Source organism: Mobula hypostoma, chromosome 3 (assembly GCF_963921235.1).
Source record: "Mobula hypostoma chromosome 3, sMobHyp1.1, whole genome shotgun sequence".
NCBI classification, from domain to species: domain Eukaryota; kingdom Metazoa; phylum Chordata; class Chondrichthyes; order Myliobatiformes; family Myliobatidae; genus Mobula; species Mobula hypostoma.
In genome coordinates, this window is record NC_086099.1 from 228,521,870 (window position 1) to 228,541,747 (window position 19,878).

General features: G+C 47.8%; 1 protein-coding gene across 1 annotated transcript; it reads left to right on the forward strand.

Moving 5' to 3' along the window:
* The first annotated feature begins 3,946 nt into the window (after positions 1–3,946).
* LOC134343788 (WD repeat-containing protein 97-like) lies at positions 3,947–19,607 on the forward strand. The gene is made up of 6 exons (XM_063042521.1): positions 3,947–3,977; positions 6,830–6,960; positions 10,764–11,374; positions 15,656–15,777; positions 16,650–17,304; positions 19,382–19,607. The coding sequence occupies exons 1-6, from the start codon at positions 3,947–3,949 to the stop codon at positions 19,605–19,607; spliced, it is 1,776 nt and encodes a 591-aa protein (XP_062898591.1).
* The last annotated feature ends 271 nt before the right edge of the window (positions 19,608–19,878 follow it).

Below are 19,878 nucleotides of genomic sequence, written 5' to 3' on the forward strand. Positions count from 1 at the left end.
GCCTGCATGCAGACGCTGATAGCTGCATGACCGTATGTGCACAGGGCGACTCACGCTCAGATGTGGGTTCAGGCCCCGAGGGCCTGGTTCATCGACCCCGCCCGTGCTCGGGGGGACGGCGCTGCGGCTCAGGAAGGCGGGACCGCCCCGGGGCCGGGGCCGGGGAGTAATGCTGATGCTGATTGGAGGGCAGGCCGGGTCAGGGGTCATCCCGGGCGCGGCGGCGTCGCCCGTCTCCTAGCGACCGCCGGTTGTCAGGGACGTTAGTTACCGGCGGATGGTCGGTAATCGTTCGGGGGAAGGTCACTGACTGGTTAGTGAAAGGCTGGGGCGCTGGTTAGTGACAGTAATCGGTTAATCACGGCCCGGCACTGGTTAGAGATAGTCAATTGAAAGGCTAGTAGTGAGAATCCCGACCACCATCTGGTTAAAGGTAAGGCACTAGTTAGTGAGAGAGAGGCACTAGTTAGCGGGAACTCTGATCACCAGCTGGTTAAAGATACCCGCGTGTTCGCGAGCAGGCTGGCAAAGCGCTAGTTAAAGAAAAGACACTGGTTAGTGAGGAGGGTTGTAGCGGCTAGTGTGTGATGAAACACTAATCTGCGGGAGTCGAGGCATCAGTTATTCGCTGGCTAAGAGTAGTGTCAATGATTATTATTTAATCTGCTAAATAGTTGTTATTGGAGAAATGAGTAGTTTGGCATTCAAATCATCTAATCAAAATTTGTCAGTGCTGTATTAGTTGCAGGTTTATACATTAAATATTAATTGCTAACTGAGTAAACTATTTAACAAATTGAAAATAGTTAATGAACTTCCTAATTAAGTGAAATTTATTGAGAGATTATAGAAGTTTTAGTGAAAGTTTGCTCAAAGACAAAATATCGAGAAATCAGATTTGGTGAAAGAATATTTTCTGAGGAAAGTGTGAGACATATGTTAATATATCAGCATTATTAACCAATTAGATTGTACTTATTGAGAGAAGAGAGTGAGAGATTGATGAGAGATTATTAATGACAAACTGGGAGAGTAAAGGAATAATTAATACATTGAACATGATCAATTTGGAGAGATGTGGTTGGTTAGAGGATAGATGTTGAAAATTAAAATGAGTGCAGTTAGATTAGGGGTGAACTGAGAATCTGACACTGATTATTGATGATTGGGAAATTAGTTAATAATTAGTGAAAACAGTTGGCTAATTTTGAGAGGCCGGGATTATTTAACGGCCTGTAAGATTAGTTAATAACCAATAAAGGACCAAGTAACGAGGCATAATGCATGTCCGTGAGATGCTACAGAGAGGGTATGTTGTAGATTTATCAATGATTATAACATTACATAATAACATTGCCTCTTCCTCTCTGCCATCTGATTCCTACATGAACACTGAACCCTTGGACACTACCTCACTTTTTAAATATATAGTATTTCTGTTTTTAATCTATTCAATATGTGTATATGATTATTTATTTATTATTATTTTATTTTGTTTTTTTCTTCTAGATTATGTATTGTGTCAAACTGCTGCTGCTAAGTTAACAAATTTCACGACACATGCTGGTGATAATAAACCTGATTCTGATTACATTGTAAAATGGTTTATTATTGTCACATGTACTGAGATACGGTGAAAAGCTTGTCTTGCAAACTCTTCATACAGATCAAATCATTGTACAGTGCATTGAGGTGGAACAAGGTAAAACAGTACCAATGCAGAATAAAGTGTAACAGTTAGATGCAAGGTCTTAATGAAGTAGATTGTGAGACCAGAAGTCCATCGTATTGTACTAGGGAACAGTTCGGGAGTTGTGCATTTCAAGCAGAGGTTGAACCTGGTGGGACGTGCCTTCAGGCTTTGGTATCTCCTGCCCAGTGAGAGAGGGAGAAGAGAGAATGTCCGGGGTGAGGCTTTACTGAGGCAGTGAGAGAGTCCATGAAGGAGACGCTGGTTTCTGTGATGTGCTGAGCTCGGTCCACAACTCTGCATTTTCCAGTGGACACAGGCAGAGCAGCTGTGGAGATATTCACAGTCTTCACGTTGCCACTGACTCTTGTTTAAAACGGGGGACTGTTCCAAAACTGAGGGCAAGCCCAGCGGACTGACTGGGTGCACAGCTCGTAGAAGGAACTTGCAATAAGGCAATGGAGATGGGTAAAGGCTGGGGGAGGACAGACAGCAAAGGCAGACGGAGTTGCGGGGGATAGGCTGGGCTGGGTAAGGGCTGGTGAAGGACAGACACAGCAAAGGCAGATGGAATGAGGGAGGGGGTGGAACAGTGATGGGATGAGAGCAGATAGGTTGGGGAGTGAGGCGTGTGTCGAGTGATGATGGATTGCAGATAGTGCAAGGCACCAGCATGCTCTTGGTATTTTTCTACATGTTGACAATGGATAAAGTGAGCGTGGAGAGGATGTCGGACAGATTAAGACTAGAGGACAGACCCTCAGGAGTGGAGAGGATGAGGGGGAGATGAAGACCAGAGGACAGGCCCTCAGGAGTGGAGAGGATGAGGGAGAGATTAAGACCAGAGGACAGGCCCTCAGGAGTGGAGAGGATGAGGGGGAGATGAAGACCAGAGGACAGGCCCTCAGGAGTGGAGAGGATGAGGGGGAGATGAAGACCAGAGGACAGGCCCTCAGGAGTGGAGAGGATGAGGGGGAGATGAAGACCAGAGGACAGGCCCTCAGGAGTGGAGAGGATGAGGGGGAGATGAAGACCAGAGGACAGGCCCTCAGGAGTGGAGAGGATGAGAGGGAGATGAAGACCAGAGGACAGGCCCTCAGGAGTGGAGAGGATGAGGGGGAGATGAAGACCAGGCATTTTGACCATGCCTCAGACATCACAGGCATTCTGAAAACAGAACAAACCCAAAGAATTAATGACATAAAAAAAGTATGAACCCCAAAGCCTCCTGCTCCCATGCACAAGCAGTATCAACTTCCCCCTTCCCCCCATTCTGGCAGAAAGCATCAGCATTCCCACCACCCACCTTGCAAGCAACAGCAAAGCCCCAAAGAGACCGTGGGCTACACCCCAGTGCGGAGGCTCCAACAGTCGCAGTTGATGTGTGGTTCCCTGCAAGGCTGCACTTTGCAACCCTGGTGTAAGTTCGTGTCCACAGGGCTGCCCTCTTCAGGCCGCTCTTGGGGATATTGAAAACGTGGCCGATCAGTGAGCTCCAACAACGGGAACACGCTGCTGGGTAGATCCACAGTCTGAGTGCAGCAAAAGAACACGGGCTCTGACAGTGTTTATGAAATTCTGGAAACACTGAGCAGGAAGGCAGTGACTGTGGAGAAACACACACAAAATGCTGCAGGAATCCAACAGGGCAGGCAGCATCCACGGAAATTGACATTGATAACAGTTGATATCCAGGACAGATGGGCCTTCATCAGTATCTGTGGAGACTTTGCCCGAGAGTTAGTAGGATTTTCTGTGTTTGTAATGTAATCGTGGGTGCTGTGGTAGTGCAGTGGTTAGTGTGATTCTTTGAGAATTTAGGGCAACCGAGTTCAAAGTTCACTTCCACCACCATCTGTCAGGAGTTCGTACATTCCTCTCCCTGACCACGTGGGTTTCCTCTGCGAGCTCTGCTTTCCTCTCACAGTGCAAAGGTGAAGGTTGACTGGTCACTGTGAATTGCCCTGTGATTAGGCTGGGGTTCAGTCGGTGAAGGTTGACTGGTCACTGTGAATTGCCCTGTGATTAGGCTGGGGTTCAGTCGGTGGGTTGCTGGGAGGTGTGGCTGTTTGAGTGCGAAGGGCCTGTTCCACGCTCTATCTCTAAATAAATAAAGGGAAACCTCTTATGTTGCAGTTCAGCTTTGTAACTTGCCCTTTCTGCGGCTGTGTGTTCTCCGCACTGACGATACGAGTGTTAATCCTGACGTCACTTTGCACAGAGCACCATGAAGTGAGGAGAAGGTGTGCAAACACCATGGAGCCCATGAAGATGTTGGACCAGAATGGTGAGCTTGTTGTCCCCACCCCACCTCCTCTCCGCCTGCTCCCAGTGACAGTGTGTAACCCACAAAACAGAACGAGTTCAGTCCTCAAGCCCATCCACCACCCACTGAAGATGCACAAGAGGGCAGAGGCTGGAATCTGTGGCAACACACAATCAGCTGGAGGAACTCGATGTGTCCATGTTTTCCCCGAGTTATACTGTTTCTGAATATTTTGCCTTGTCTCTGTCCAGCTCCCGAAAGCCCCTCACACTTCCCAATTTCACCATCATCTCACACATTAGCATTGTTCGTTCTGTTTCTTCACCATCTGTCTCCTTCACTTTTCTGTCCCCTCTCCCCCTCCGTCGACCCACCTCTCTCCAACACACCCCCACCCCTCTCCCCTTTACCCCCTCTCCATTCCTGCCCCTCCCCCCACTACCATCCCACCCCTACCTTCTCCCTCCCTTGTCTCTCTGTCCAGCTTCTCTCTTTCTCTCTCTCCTGCCCCCAGTTTCTCTCACTCCCTCTCTTTCTCACCATCCCATTCTTTCTCTGACCCTCTTCCTCCCTTCTCTAGTGCGCTCTCTCTCTCTCTCTCTCTCTCTCTCTCTCTCTCTCTCTCTCTCTCTCTCTCTCTCCCCCCCCCCTCCCTCCCCCCTGGTCCTTCCCCCCCCACCACCCTGCTCTCTGACTCCCTGCCTCTGTCTCTCTGCTCAATCTCTCTTACTCCCTCTCTCTCTCTTTCCCTCGCCCTGTCTCCCTCTGTATGTGATCTTTCCTGATCACTTGCCTCCTCTACCCCAATCCTCTTTAGTTTTCTTTTAAATGTATTTTTTTCATGTTCTGACTTGCTGAGACATTCAATTGTCTGCAAATTATCTTTTTTTTAATCGTGAGATGTTTTCCTTAAGTAAAATGACTCCAAGTTGTGGAAATGTGAACCAGTTTTAGTGCTGGAAACACTCTGCAGGTAAGACAGCATCGGTGGAGGGAGAAACAGTTCAAGTTTCACCTTTAACCAGAGCCCTCCCCTCCAGTGAGCACATCTACAAGCAGTGCTGTCACAGGAAAGCAGCATCTATCGTCAGGACCCCTCTATCGCTGGTAGGATTTTCTGCGTTTGTAATATAATCATGGGCGCTATGGTAGTGCAGTGGTTAGTGTGAGTCTATGATAATTTAGGGCAACCGAGTTCAGACTTCAGTTCCACCACCATCTGTCAGGAGTTTGTACGATCCTCCCCCTGACCACGTGGTTTCCTCTGGGAGCTCTGCTTTCCTCTCTTCTCGCTGCTGTCAGGGGGTAGAGGAGGTGTAGGACTCTCACCACCAGGCTCAGGAGCAGTTATCACTCCTCAATCATCAGGCTGTTGAACCAGAGGGGTAACTTCACTCACCCCATCATTAAATTTATCCCACTGACTATGGGCTCACTTTCAAGGACTCTAATTTTGAATTGAATTGACTTTATTTCTTACATCCTTCACATACATAATGCGTAAAAATCTTTACGTTACATCTCCATCTAAATGTGCAATCATAGTAATTTATAATAATTTATAATAATTTTTAATAAATAGAACAGTCAATGTAACATAGAAATACACAAAAATCAGTGTGAGTTCATCAGTCTGTTGGCCTGGTGGAAGAAGCTGTCCCGGAGCCTGTTGGTTCTGGCTTTTATGCTGTGGTACCGTTTCCCGGATGGTAGCAGCTGGAACAGTTTGTGGTTGGGGTGACTCGGGTCCCCAATGATCCTTCGGGCCCTTTTTACACACCTGTCTCTGTAAATGTCCTGAATCTTGGAAAGTTCACATCTACAGATGTACTGGGCTGTCCACACCACTCTCTGCAGAGTCCTGTGATTGAGGGAGGTACAGTTCCCATACCAGGCAATGATGCAGCCAGTCAGGATGCTCTCAATTGTGTCCCTGTAGGAAGGTCTTAGGATTTTGGGGCCCATACCAAACTTCCTCAACCGTCTGAGGAGAAAGGTGCTGTTGTGGTTTTTTCACCACACAGCTGGTATGTACAGATCATGTGAGATCCTCGGTGATGTGTCTGCCGAGGAACTTAAAGCTGTTCACCCTCTCAACCCCAGATCCATTGATGTCTATAGGGGTTAGCCCATTTCCATTCCTCCTGTAGTCCACAACCAGCTCCTTTGTCTTTGCGACATTGAGGGAGAGGTTGTTTTCTTGACAACACTGTGTCAGAGAGATGACTTCTTCCCTGTAGGCCACCTCGTTATTGTTTGAGATTAGGCCAATCAATGTATTGTCTTCGGCAAATTTAATTATCAGATTGGAGCTGTGGGTGGCGATACAGTCATGGGTATATAGTACTGGGAGTAAAGGAGGGACTTAGGACACAGCCCTGAGGGGTTCCTGTGTTGAGGGTCAGAGGGGCAGAGGTGAGGGAGCCCAGTCTTACAACATGCTGATGATCTGACAGGAAGTCCAGGTCCAGCTGCACAAGGCAGAGTCAAGGCCGAGATCTCTGAGCTTCTTGTCAAACCTGGGTGGAATTATGGTGTTGAATGCTGAACTGTAGTCCAAGAACAGCATTCTCACGTAAGCATCCTTCTTCTACAGATGTGTAAGGACGGTACAACTTATGTTGTCAATATTATTTATTTACTTTTAAATGTGCACAATTTGTCTTCTTTTGCACATTGGCTGTCACTCTTTGTGTGTAATTTTTCATCGATTCTATTGTATTGCTCTGTTCTACTGTGAATGCCTACGAGAAAATGAATCTCAGCTGTAGTATGTGGTGACACGTGCATATTCGGATAATAAATCTATATTTACTTGAAACTTTTGTGAATGTATCTAAGTCCTGCACTGTTTTCCCCAATCTCTTGTAAAGCTACTGTACTGGCCGGCCACGCGTCTCACCATCTAAACACACTGAGGGCAGGTGAAGAAGAGATGATGAAGGACAAAGTTCACCGCCTGTGGTCTACACTGAGAACAGCTGTTCACGGCTCGATAGAAAAGGTACAGAGCGCCCACTGACCCTTCTGCAATGTACATTGTACAATCCACTGCACTTTTGCCATTGGGTTCTGGAATGAGAGCAGTACTGCACAGCCTAGGCCCTTCGGCCCACAATGTCGTGCTGACCCTTGAACTTACTAAGATCAATCTAACTGTTCCCTCCTCCATAATTCTCCAGTTTTTTTCATCCATGGGTCTAAAAGTTTCTTAAATGTCCACAGTGTATCTGCGCCCACTGTGCTCTGAGTAAAGACCCCACCTCTGATATCCCCTATACTTTCCTCCAATCATCTTAAAATACTGCACTCTGGTATTAGTCATTTCCACCTGAGGAAAAGGTCTCTGGTTCCACTCTACCCCTGCCTCTTATCATCTTGTACACCTCTATGGGCACCTCTATCCTCCACTCTGAAAGAGAAAGGCCCTGTCTGCAGTTTGTACACAAGTACATGTATGTACAAGTTCAATGACGAAACACCCATGACTCCGTGTGTATGAAAAATCCTCCCTCTGACATCCTCCTGTTATTTCTTCCAGTCACCTAAAATTGATGCCCTCTTATATTAGTTATTTCTGCCCTGGGAAAAAGTCCACTCGATCCTTATACCCAGGAGGTTAATTTAATTTACTTCTGAAAACTGAAAGGACGTTGCACTCAATAGATACAGCTGGAGGGAATCTGTTCAAGAGGAGGCTGAGCTACATGAGAGCAACCTCTGCTGTGCCATGGAGAACAAGCGGCAGCTGTGAAAGGAGAGACTGGACAGCTAGAAAACCCAGCCACTAACCACAGACACCAGTTACTGATGTTCACACTGCTCCAGCGTACGTGGATCCTGGATTGACCTCGACTGCCACCTGAGGACCCACCAATGGACAGCTGTTACAAGAGCATCATACTCAACTTGAGTAATCGCATTACTACTCCTACTGTATTGCAACGGGAAAGCCTTTCTGTTTCAGTGAGATAGACCTTGAGACTTTTGATTATTCATTAGTGTTGTAGTTGCAAAGGGAACATTCAAAGTAGGAGTTGTAGCAAGATATTCACAAAACTTTGAAAGGTCCATAAGCTAAAAAGTTCAGTACTGGGAGCATGCCAAGTATTTCCTTACCCTGCTGTCAAGTTCTGTGAGACTGACATTCGAAGACTTCCCTCGTTATGCTCCCAGAGTGGTCTTCCATACTCTTCTTCATCTCCTCAAGCCCAACTCTCTGTCTTGCCACGTTCCCTTCACCCTCCCACGCAGAACTTGTCCATGGATATTTGTTTTAACCACATGGAGAGCTTCATTCTAACCAATTTTTACAGGAGTACCATCAAGAGTGTCCTGACCAGTTGCATCTCCATTTAGTACTGGAATGCCAAGACATCTGACCGCTAGCCCCCACAAAGGATCACGGGAACTGCTGAGAGGATCATCGGGGTCCCTCTTCCACCCATCAGAGATATTTATCAGGAGTGCTGTGCACCATCATTGTCAATGATCTCTCCCATCTGTCCAACAATCTCTTTGACTCCCTGCCGTAGCAGCCTTAGACAACCCCTTAGGAGAACATCTTGGCTTGAGTGTTTGCAACACTAAATTAAAAGAACCAACGTTATTTTCTAAAGAAACCTTGAGGTTCTTTTTTAAACCAAACAACTGCAAATGCTGGAAGTCTGAACTAAATCAACCAGGCACCATTTGTGGAGGGAGAAACAGCTGAATGTTTCATCTTCCACCAGATCCTCTCAAGTTCCAGCATGTGAGCAGGGCCAGCATCTACACTCAGCGGTCACTTTATTGTGTACTTCCTGTACTTACTAAAGTGGCCACTGAGTTTATGATCGTGGTCTGCTGTCATAGCCATCTGCTCCAAGTTTCAACGTGTTGTGTGTTTAGAGATGCTCCTTCTCACACCACTGTTGTAATGTGTGGTTATCTGAGTTACTGTCGCCTTCCTGTCAGCTTGAACCAGTCTGGACATTCTCCTCTGACCTCTCTCATTTACAAGACTCTTTTGCCCACAGAATAGCTGCTCACTGGATGTTTTTTTTGTTTTTCACACCATTCTCTGTTAATGCTAGAGATTGTTGTGCATGAAAATCCCAACAGATCAACCATTTCTGAGATTCCCACATGATTGGCTGATATTTGCATTCATGAGCAGGTGTGCCTAATAAAGTGGCCTCAGAGCATATGGCCCTTAAAAAGATGAGGTAAAACTTTATTTATCCCAAAGGAAATTATTGCTGCAAGGTTGCTCAGTTAGAAATATATACTTTAAAGTACAAGATGCAAGCATTGAGGAATGATAAAAATATGATGTGTATTAAAAAGTAATAGTGTGAAATAAAGATGAGCAATGAAACCATATACTTAAGGAGGAGAAGTTGTAGAGTGTTATAGCCGCAGGGAGAAAGGATCTCCTGTGGTGTTCAGTGGTGAGCCTCGCTGGAATCAGTCTGTTACTAAAGGTGCTCCTCTGTTTGTCCAGCACGTCATGGAGGGGGTGAGAGGGATTGTCCATAATGCTCCGTAGCTTCTGCCGCATCCTCCTCTCAGTCACAACCACCAGGGAATCCAGTTCCACCCCCAGAACAGAACCAGCCTTCCCAACGAGCATTTATCGATCTTCTTGGTGTGAACTCTCACCCTGCTGCCCCAGCAGACTACAGCTTAGAACAGAATGCTGGCCACCACTGAGTCATAGAACATCTGCAGCATAGTACTGCAGAAGCTGAAACACCGGAGCTTCCTCATCAAGTACAGTCAGCTCTGTCCCTTCTCCGTGTTTTTAGTCCAGCCCACTTTATTGTCCATGTGAGTTCCCAGGTATTTGTAGTCCTGGGCAACTTCCACATCCATTCCTTTCACGGAGATGGGAATGCAGGGTGTTTTCACCTTCCTGAAGTCCATCACCAACTCCTTTGTCTTAGTGATGTTGAGCTGCAGGTGATTCAGCCCACACCACTCAACAAAGGTGTCCACCTCTCTTCTGTACTCAGCCTCTTGACCCCGACCGACACAGCCCACAGCTGCAGAATCATCTGAAAACTTCTGCTGGTGGCAGGGCTCTGAGTTGTGTTTGACGTCCGAGGCATAGTCGGCGAACTGGAAGGGGGACAGGACAGTCCCCTAACATGCCCCTGTGCTGCTAACCACAGTATCCGATACACAGCTCTGCAATCTCACATACTGTGGCCGTCTGGACAGGTAGCTTGTAATTCAGGACACGTGGAGCATCCACCTGCAACTCCGTGGGGGGATGCTATCTTGTTGAATTACAGATCCGGTGAGGGTGCTCCAATGGCTGTGGTGGTGAGGGTGCTCCAGGATTTAGACCACAGTATCTTGTACCTTTGGTTTTATGGGGCTAGTTACACCCACCCTGCTCACGGACTGTTTGTCCCACTCCCATTAGGGAGGAGGCTACATACCATCCACGCCAAGATCACCAGATTCAAAAACAGTTACTTTCCCCAAGCAGTAAGGCTGATCAACACCTCCACCTACTAACCCACCCCTCCACACCCCCAACCACCACTACTTTATCATTTCCTGTCAGAGTCACCTTATGTACAGACACTCTTGTGCCTAGCATCACCTTATGGACATAAAATTAATGTATGTATACAAACTATAAATATTTATACTTACTGTTTTTTTTTAACTATTATTGTGTTTTTTTGTGCTGCAGCGAACCTAGAGTAACAGTTTTTTTCATTCTCCTTGACACTGTGAGCTGGAAATGACATTGAATAGCCTTGAATATTGAGTCTTTATACGACTCTCTGGTTCCCTGTGCCCCACTTGCAGATCAAACGTTCTGACTGGAAGCCGCGGGAACTGGAGCATGGACTACAGCATGTGCAGCGGGCACAGCTCATGAGAGATGTCCACCACGTGATGTTTAATGTCGTTACCCAGGAGTTCATCTGCATGCTTTCCAGTACAGATATCTGCATCTATCACTGTGATGGGCGCAAGACCAGGGAGCTGAGCCTGGCAGAGCCCCTGGAGGGCCTGCTGTACTCCCACAAAGTCAACCAGTACGTTGGCTGGAACCAGTGCCCCCAACTTAAGGTGCTGAGCCCAGATTTCAGGACCCTCTCAGTCAACCAGGCCAGGCACAGCATCAGCTGCTGCTGTTATGACCGGGAGATGAACCAGATTGTCACAGCCGGCATGGGCAACGTCTGCTCCTGGCGTTTCTACTTCGGCTGTCGGGACTTGGTATGCAACGTCGCCGTCACACAAGGCTTGGCGGAGACTGACGCCTTCACTGACTTGGTTGTGGAAGTGTGTCCCGTCTCAACGCTGCCGGCAGCACGCGTTCAGCGCTGCTATGCTGTGTGCAAGACTGGAGTTGCCTCCTTTGACCTGACTAAGGGGATCCTCCTTGCCTACGAGAAACACCTGCACGAAAGGTAAGCCTACATCTGCCACTGGAGACCCCCACACCTGGGTTACAGAGACCGTAAGACATGGAACAGATTTAGAGTCTCCCCCACCATTCCATCATGGCTGATTTATTATTCCTCTCAATCCCCTTCTCCTGCCTTCTCCCTGTAACCTTTGACACCCTGGCTAAATATTAAATTAAAATATAACCAATAACTTGCCCTCCACAGCTGTCTGTGGCAATGAATTTCACAGATTCACTCCCCCCTGGCTAAAGAAATTCCTTCTCATCTCTGTTCTAATGAGACCATACAAAGACAGTTCTTAAATTCTTATATTTTGCCAGCTGGTTCAAGAACCAAATGGTTGAAGGGAAATGACTAATGCTGAATCTGTTTGTGTGGGACTAAAGGCCAACCAATACTGATCCCTGTGACACACAACTGGCTGCTGGCGTCCAACTTGGGAAAAACAACACTCCTCTGATTCCCAGCAAAACCTTAGATTCTTGATTAGTCAGGGCATGAAGGGATATGAGGAGAAGGTAGGAGATTGGAAGGTAGGAGGTAGGAGAGAGGAAAAATGGATCAGCCATGATTGAATGGTGGAGCAGACTCAATGGGCCAGATGGCCTAATTCTGCTCTGGTATCTTATGGTTTTATGGTTGTTTAGTGACATTATGACCACTTTGTACTGAAATGGGGTTGTTGCCTACCTTGCTGAGCTCCTCCAGGACTTTCTGTGTGTGTGTTGCTTTAGTTTTGTTTTAATTGTGCCCTTTCTTGTAAAAAAAAATGTGCATAACATGCGTTTAATTTCTATTTTTTGTGAATGCTGATTATCTGGTGCTCTGTTCCTGTGATGATGCTGATTATCTGACACTCTGTTCCTGTGATGATGCTGATTATCTGACGCTCTGTTCCTGTGATGATGCTGATTATCTGATGCTCTGTTCCTGTGATGATGCTGATTATCTGACGCTCTGTGCCTGTGATGATGCTGATTATCTGACACTCTGTGCCTGTGATGATGCTGATTATCTGACACTCTGTTCCTGTGATGATGCTGATTATCTGACGCTCTGTTCCTGTGATGATGCTGATTATCTGACGCTCTGTTCCTGTGATGATGCTGATTATCTGATGCTCTGTTCCTGTGATGATGCTGATTATCTGATGCTCTGTTCCTGTGATGATGCTGATTATCTGACACTCTGTTCCTGTGATGATGCTGATTATCTGACGCTCTGTGCCTGTGATGATGCTAATTATCTGACGCTATGTGTCTGTGTTGATGCTGATTATCTGACGCTCTGTTCCTGTGATGATGCTGATTATCTGACGCTCTGTTCCTGTGATGATGCTGATTATCTGACGCTCTGTTCCTGTGATGATGCTGATTATCTGACGCTCTGTGTCTGTGATGATGCTGATTATCTGACGCTCTGTTCCTGTGATGATGCTGATTATCTGACGCTCTGTGCCTGTGATGCTGATTATCTGACGCTCTGTTCCTGTGATGATGCTGATTATCTGACACTCTGTTCCTGTGATGATGCTGATTATCTGACACTCTGTGCCTGTGATGATGCTGATTATCTGACACTCTGTGCCTGTGATGATGCTGATTATCTGACACTCTGTTCCTGTGATGATGCTGATTATCTGACGCTCTGTTCCTGTGATGATGCTGATTATCTGACACTCTGTTCCTGTGATGATGCTGATTATCTGATGCTCTGTTCCTGTGATGATGCTGATTATCTGATGCTCTGTGCCTGTGATGATGCTGATTATCTGACACTCTGTTCCTGTGATGATGCTGATTATCTGATGCTCTGTGCCTGTGATGATGCTGATTATCTGACACTCTGTTCCTGTGATGATGCTGATTATCTGATGCTCTGTGCCTGTGATGATGCTGATTATCTGATGCTGTGTTCCTGTGATGATGCTGATTATCTGACACTCTGTTCCTGTGATGATGCTGATTATCTGATGCTCTGTTCCTGTGATGATGCTGATTATCTGACACTCTGTGCCTGTGATGATGCTGATTATCTGACACTCTGTGCCTGTGATGCTGATTATCTGACGCTCTGTTCCTGTGATGATGCTGATTATCTGACACTCTGTTCCTGTGATGATGCTGATTATCTGACACTCTGTTCCTGTGATGATGCTGATTATCTGACACTCTGTTCCTGTGATGATGCTGATTATCTGACGCTCTGTGCCTGTGATGATGCTGATTATCTGACACTCTGTTCCTGTGATGATGCTGATTATCTGATGCTCTGTGCCTGTGATGATGCTGATTATCTGATGCTGTGTTCCTGTGATGATGCTGATTATCTGACACTCTGTTCCTGTGATGATGCTGATTATCTGATGCTCTGTTCCTGTGATGATGCTGATTATCTGACGCTCTGTTCCTGTGATGATGCTGATTATCTGATGCTCTGTTCCTGTGATGATGCTGATTATCTGACACTCTGTGCCTGTGATGATGCTGATTATCTGACACTCTGTGCCTGTGATGATGCTGATTATCTGACGCTCTGTTCCTGTGATGATGCTGATTATCTGACGCTCTGTTCCTGTGATGATGCTGATTATCTGACGCTCTGTGCCTGTGATGATGCTGATTATCTGACGCTCTGTGCCTGTGATGATGCTGATTATCTGACGCTCTGTGCCTGTGATGATGCTGATTATCTGACGCTCTGTGCCTGTGATGATGCTGATTATCTGACGCTCTGTGCCTGTGATGATGCTGATTATCTGACGCTCTGTTCCTGTGATGATGCTGATTATCTGACGCTCTGTTCCTGTGATGATGTTGATTATCTGACGCTCTGTGCCTGTGATGATGCTGATTATCTGACGCTCTGTTCCTGTGATGATGCTGATTATCTGACACTCTGTGCCTGTGATGATGCTGATTATCTGACGCTCTGTTCCTGTGATGATGCTGCAAGTAAAATTCTTCATTGCACCTGTGCCAACATGGACTTGTACAGATGACTATAAAGTTGACTTTGATCTTTAGTTCCCCAGTTGTTTGTCATTTACGTTAACGACATGGATGAAAACCATAAGACACAGGAGCAGAATTAGGATATTTATCCCAACTGAGACTGCTCTGCCACTCCATCTTCTTTTGCCCGTTACACCACTGTTATTTAGGACAGCAGTGAATGTCCTCGTCTCTGGTGGCATTCACGGCTTCCCTCATGTCAATAGCTTCCTCTCGGTTCACTGTCATTCATGCAAGTCCCAGGTGGAGATTCAGGAATACTGTCCCTCTGTACTGACGGATTTGTTGCTGTTTCTGTAACAGTCTTGTTTTACCAGTTAGGGTTGTAAGCCCATGAGCTGAACTCCCGAACTTGGAGGACCCATGGACCACTCTTAGTCTGGCCTCTGGTCTCTGCCCTTTGACCTGTTTGGCACAGGTTACCCTACCTAGAGCCAAAGCTTAAAGCCCTCACTCCGACCAGTATCATTCTCTGGTTCACTGAGGCACACAAACCTTCAAACTACGATAAGGTTGTGGTCCTCGTGGAAAACCATTCCATCATGACTGATTTATTATCCATCTCGACCCCATTCTCCTGGCTTCTCCCCGTAACCTTTAACACCCTGACTAATCAAGGACTTGTCAATCTTTGCTGTAAACATACCCAATGACTTGGCCTACACAGCCATCTGTGACCACGAATTCCACAGATTTACCACCCTATGGCTAAAAAACATCCTTCTCATTTTTGTTCCAAATGGACGTCCTTCTATTCTGAGGCTGTGCCCTCTGTTCTTATACTTTCCCATGATAGGAAATATCCTCTCCACATCCACTCTATCTAGGCCTTGCAATATTCAATAGTTTTAATGAGATCCCCCCTCATTCTTCTAAAATGTAGGTAGCATGGTAGTGCGTTTATGAGTGACACCAAAAATTAGTGGTATAGTGGATAGTGAAGGAGATGGTCTAAGGTTACACATCTGGGAAAGTGGTCAAAGGAATAGCAGATAGAGATGAACTCAGACAAGTCTGAAGTGGTGCATTTGATGCAAATGATGACTTGTCTTTTACACACAGATTAGTGGGTGCCTGGTGGTACAAGCAGAAACTCGAGAGACTTTTAAGAGATGTACACACGAATGTGAGGAAAATGGAAGGATACGGACATTGTGTAGGCAGAAGAGATGAGTTTGCCATTGATTACTAGTTTAGTATGTTTGGCACAATACTGTGGGCCAAAGGACCTGTTCCCGTACTGTTCTATGCTCTATGTTCCCATTAGGAAAATCACAGGAATCGCTATTGTGGAAACGCTGAGATGTGTGGCCACCTCCTCTCGGGATGGGAGTATAAAAGTTTGGGATCAGCATTGGAACCTGAAGATGATGTTCATTGGACACAGAGGTGAGTGGTCAGAATCCCATAATTATCGTCGACATTTGTGATGGAATTTGTTTTGTGAAACGGTACAGTGCGAGGTGAAAAGTTCCAAAGTTAAATACATACTGTGAAAAATGAACAGTGGGGTGGTGTTCATGGACCGTTCAGGAATCTGACAGCGGAGGGGAAGAAGTTGTTGCTAGAACACTGAGTGTGGGTCTTCAGGCTCCTGTGCCTCCTCCCCATGGTGGTAACACAAAGAGGATTTGTTCCGTGTGATGGGGGTCATTAGTAATGGGTTCTGTCTTCTTGGGGGACCGCCTCTTGAAGATGTAATCGATGGCGAAGAAGGCGGTACCCATTGTCGAGCTAGCTGAGCCTACAGCCCTGCAGTCTCTTGTCTCATTCATAAGGCCAGTGATGTTGTGGGGATGGAACTGGACTCTCTGACGGTGGTGTCTGAAAAGAGGATGCTGTCTAAGTTGCATGCCATCTTGGACAATGTCTACCATCCACTACATAATGTACTGGGTGGACACAGGAGTACATTCAAGTTTCCTTCTCTCCAATCCCACGCACCATCAACCTTCAGGCTATGTCACTCACGGACTTGTGTTAATATTAATTTTTTGTGACTATATGTGCTGGTGTGAGTGTGCGTACTGTGTTTTACACCTTGGCCCTAGAGGAACAGTGTTTCATTTAGCTGTATACATGTGCATGGTTGAATGACAATTAAACTTGAATTTCAAAGAGAAAAGCCTTACCTTGCTCAACATATCCTCAAAAGTCATGCTCTCTAATGCAGGTAGCATCCTGGTAAGTTTCCTCCGCACTCTTTCAAAACCTTCCACACCATTTCTGTAATGAGGAGCTTTGCCTTTTTCTCCCCACAGGTCCCGTCACTGCACTTGCAATTTACCCAGACGGCCCCTGCCTTCTCTCTGCCTCTACAGACAGGACCTTGCGGGTATGGAATGTGGACGTGGCGGATCAGGTGGACGAGGTCAAGGTGGGCGTAACGGTCACCCGCCTGGGCACGGAGCCGGGCCAGGACCACATCTTCAGCTGCGCCCAGCAGAGGCTGGACTTCTGGACCATCGCGCGCCTGCACGTCCGGCACACGGCCATCGGTTGCGATGTGAGCGCCATCCATGTTACCAACATTGCCTTGGCCGGCCACTTCCCTGTGCGGGCAGCTTGCTCCTGTGTGGACGGAACAGCCCGGCTGATCTCCCCGGAGACAGGAGACGTCATCGCCACCCTCTTGCTGGAGCCAGGCCGGCGGGTGGTTGCCCTGGACTACTGCTTGCCCAGGGAGGCTCTGGTAGCACTGACTGACCAGGGAGTCCTTCTGAAAGGCAACTCCCTCTCCAATCCCATGGAGGTGCTGATGAAGCTGCCGCGCGGTAGACAGGCATCAACCATCCGCTGCCTCTGTATCTACGCACACGTGGACCAGGTTAGCGTCACTCACTCTCGCTGGCAGCAAGTGGTGAAGGGAGGCAGTGAGGAGAAGATCCAGCAGTTTGGTGTGAAGGACAGTGACCGGTGAGAAACAGAGACCAGTGCTCTTCATTCAGGGAGGGCTGGCTTTCCAGATTAATCATAAATGCTCTATTATTGTCACAGTCAGGTTTATGGTCGTCAGGGTATATTGAAGTTATTTTATTTAGAGATACAGGGCAGAATTTTTTAGCCAGAGGGTGGTGAATCTGTAGAATTCGTTGCCACAGACAGCTGTGTAGTGGAGGCCAGGGCACTGGGTGTATTTAAGGTGAGGTTGATAGATCTTGACTGGTCAGGGCATGAAGCAATGCAGTGAGAAGGCAAGAGATTGAGGCTGAGAGTGAAATGGATCAGCCATGATGAAATGTCAGAGCAGACTCGATGGGCCGAATGGCCAATTCTCATTCCCTATCTTGTGGAACAGGCCCCTCCGACCCTTTGAGCTGTGTCACCAGCAACCCAAGCCTGATCACAGGACAATTTATAATGACCAATTAACCGACTAACCGGTATGTCTGTGGACTGTAGGAGGAAACCAGGGCATCCAGAGTAAACCTACGCTTTCACGGGGAGGACGTACAAACTCCTTACACGTGACGTTGGAATTGAACTTTGAACTCCGACACCCCTAGCTGTAACAGCATTGTGCTGTTACACCACTGTAGCGCCCAAATACTAACGCACTTTATCCCATCAGCCCGACTGGGGTATAGGCTGCCAAGAGCAGCTCACCAGATCCACTGTCCCGGGCCAGTCCTTCAAGTTGTCCCAGGAGTAGCTATCTGCGAAGGTCCTTCTCCCTCCCAGGGATGAGGTATTTGGAGCTTCTGTTTTTTGTTTCTGTAGTTGTGGTTTTTTATGGGATGGGGTTGCTAACCCCATGTCCAATCCTCCTCCTTTAGCAGCAGGATATAATTGCTCACGACAGTTTCTATCCCGTTTCAGACTCTTGAATGGGCCTCAGTATCAGTGTGACCCCCCCCAATCAATACCAGCCCCTTTATTTGTGTACAAAGCTATAAACGTCTGTTTACATCACAAATACTCAAGGTGCAAACATTCAGTATTTACAAGACAGTGAGTAGACTCAGATTAAAATATGCTTACTACTGTCTATAAAATAGTCAATACCCTGTGGGGCCCATCGCTCATGGAAATCCCCCAATGTGCACATGGTGACCGCGTGCTCCCTCTCCAAGGACAGCCGGGCACGGATGTATCCTCGGAAAAGGGACAGGCAGTCGGCCTCCGCTTTCCGCCGCCTAGACCCGTGAATGGCCATCATGGCCAGGCCCACCTCTCGCCCACCCCCTTCTGAACTGGGTGATCATACATGAGGAGCGTGGGACTAAAATGCAGCCAGGACCTCAGCAGCCCCTTGAGAAACTCAAACAGGGGCTGCAACCTCTCACATTCTGTGTACTCATGGTACACTGACTCCTCCCGCCCGCAGAATGCACGGGTGGACGGGGCGTCAGTAAACCTGCTCAGGAACCTGTTGAACGGGACTGCCTGTTGCAGTACCTTCCACCCCAGATCCCCAGTGTACAGGGGAAGCATCCCTGTGTGCAGAGACTGTTGAATGGGACTGCCTGATGTATTGCCAGGTCCCCAGTGTACAGGGGAAGCATCCCTGTGTGCAGAGACTGTTGAATGGGACTGCCTGATGTACTGCCAGGTCCCCAGTGTACAGGGGAAGCTCCCCTGTGTGCAGAGACTGTTGAATGGGACTGCCTGATGTACTGCCAGGTCCCCGGTGTACAGGGGAAGCTCCCCTGTGTGCAGAGACTGTTGAATGGGACTGCCTGATGTACTGCCAGGTCCCCGGTGTACAGGGGAAGCTCCCCTGTGTGCAGAGACTGTTGAATGGGACTGCCTGATGTACTGCCAGGTCCCCGGTGTACAGGGGAAGCTCCCCTGTGCACAGAGACTGTTGAATGGGACTGCCTGATGTACTGCCAGGTCCCCGGTGTACAGGGGAAGCTCTCCTGTGTACAGAGACTGTTGAATGGGACTGCCTGATGTACTGCCAGGTCCCCGGTGTACAGGGGAAGCTCTCCTGTGTACAGAGACTGTTGAATGGGACTGCCTGATGTACTGCCAGGTCCCCAATATACAGGGGAAGCACCCCCGTGTACAGAGACTTCTACTGGGGACCCTCTCCACTGCCGGACGGTAACACGGACCACCAAGGCGAGTCCGGTCGGCAGATGAAGGCGAGGAAGTGGAAGGTGTGCAGGAACAGTCCGTACAAGAAGCACCTTGGAGCATCACAGAATGGCACGCTGGGCGTCCCTGCGAAACGGCTCACGTTGTTCAGGACCCTCTCCCACGTGGTCTCCTGAGATCTGAGTCTGACGAGCACGTTGGGTGGTGATGTAGCTGGAACCCCTCCACTTCCCCATGGTCTCCCGACACCCACCGTAATAGGATCAGGATCAGGACCAGTCCGCTCAGCAGACCGAGCACCTTTCCCCAATGACACAGGAGCACCCTGCCCAGATAAAGTCAGAGCCCATGCCCTCCATAGTTCCCGGTAGAAGTGGGATAGTTCCCTCAGAGTGGAATGGCTGACGCTGTCTGCTGGAATCCGTGTGCCGTCCTGCAGGCAACGTT

What these genes read in the sequence shown, in the direction of transcription:
- LOC134343788 (XM_063042521.1), top strand. Translation starts at nt 3,947, where the DNA reads ATGGAGCCCATGAAGATGTTGGACCAGAATG. An exon ending in GATGTTCATTGGACACAGAG is followed by an intron (nt 15,778 to 16,649) that starts GTGAGTGGTCAG and finishes TTCTCCCCACAG; the next exon opens with GTCCCGTCACTGCACTTGCA. An exon ending in GGTGTGAAGGACAGTGACCG is followed by an intron (nt 17,305 to 19,381) that starts GTGAGAAACAGA and finishes CCCAATATACAG; the next exon opens with GGGAAGCACCCCCGTGTACA.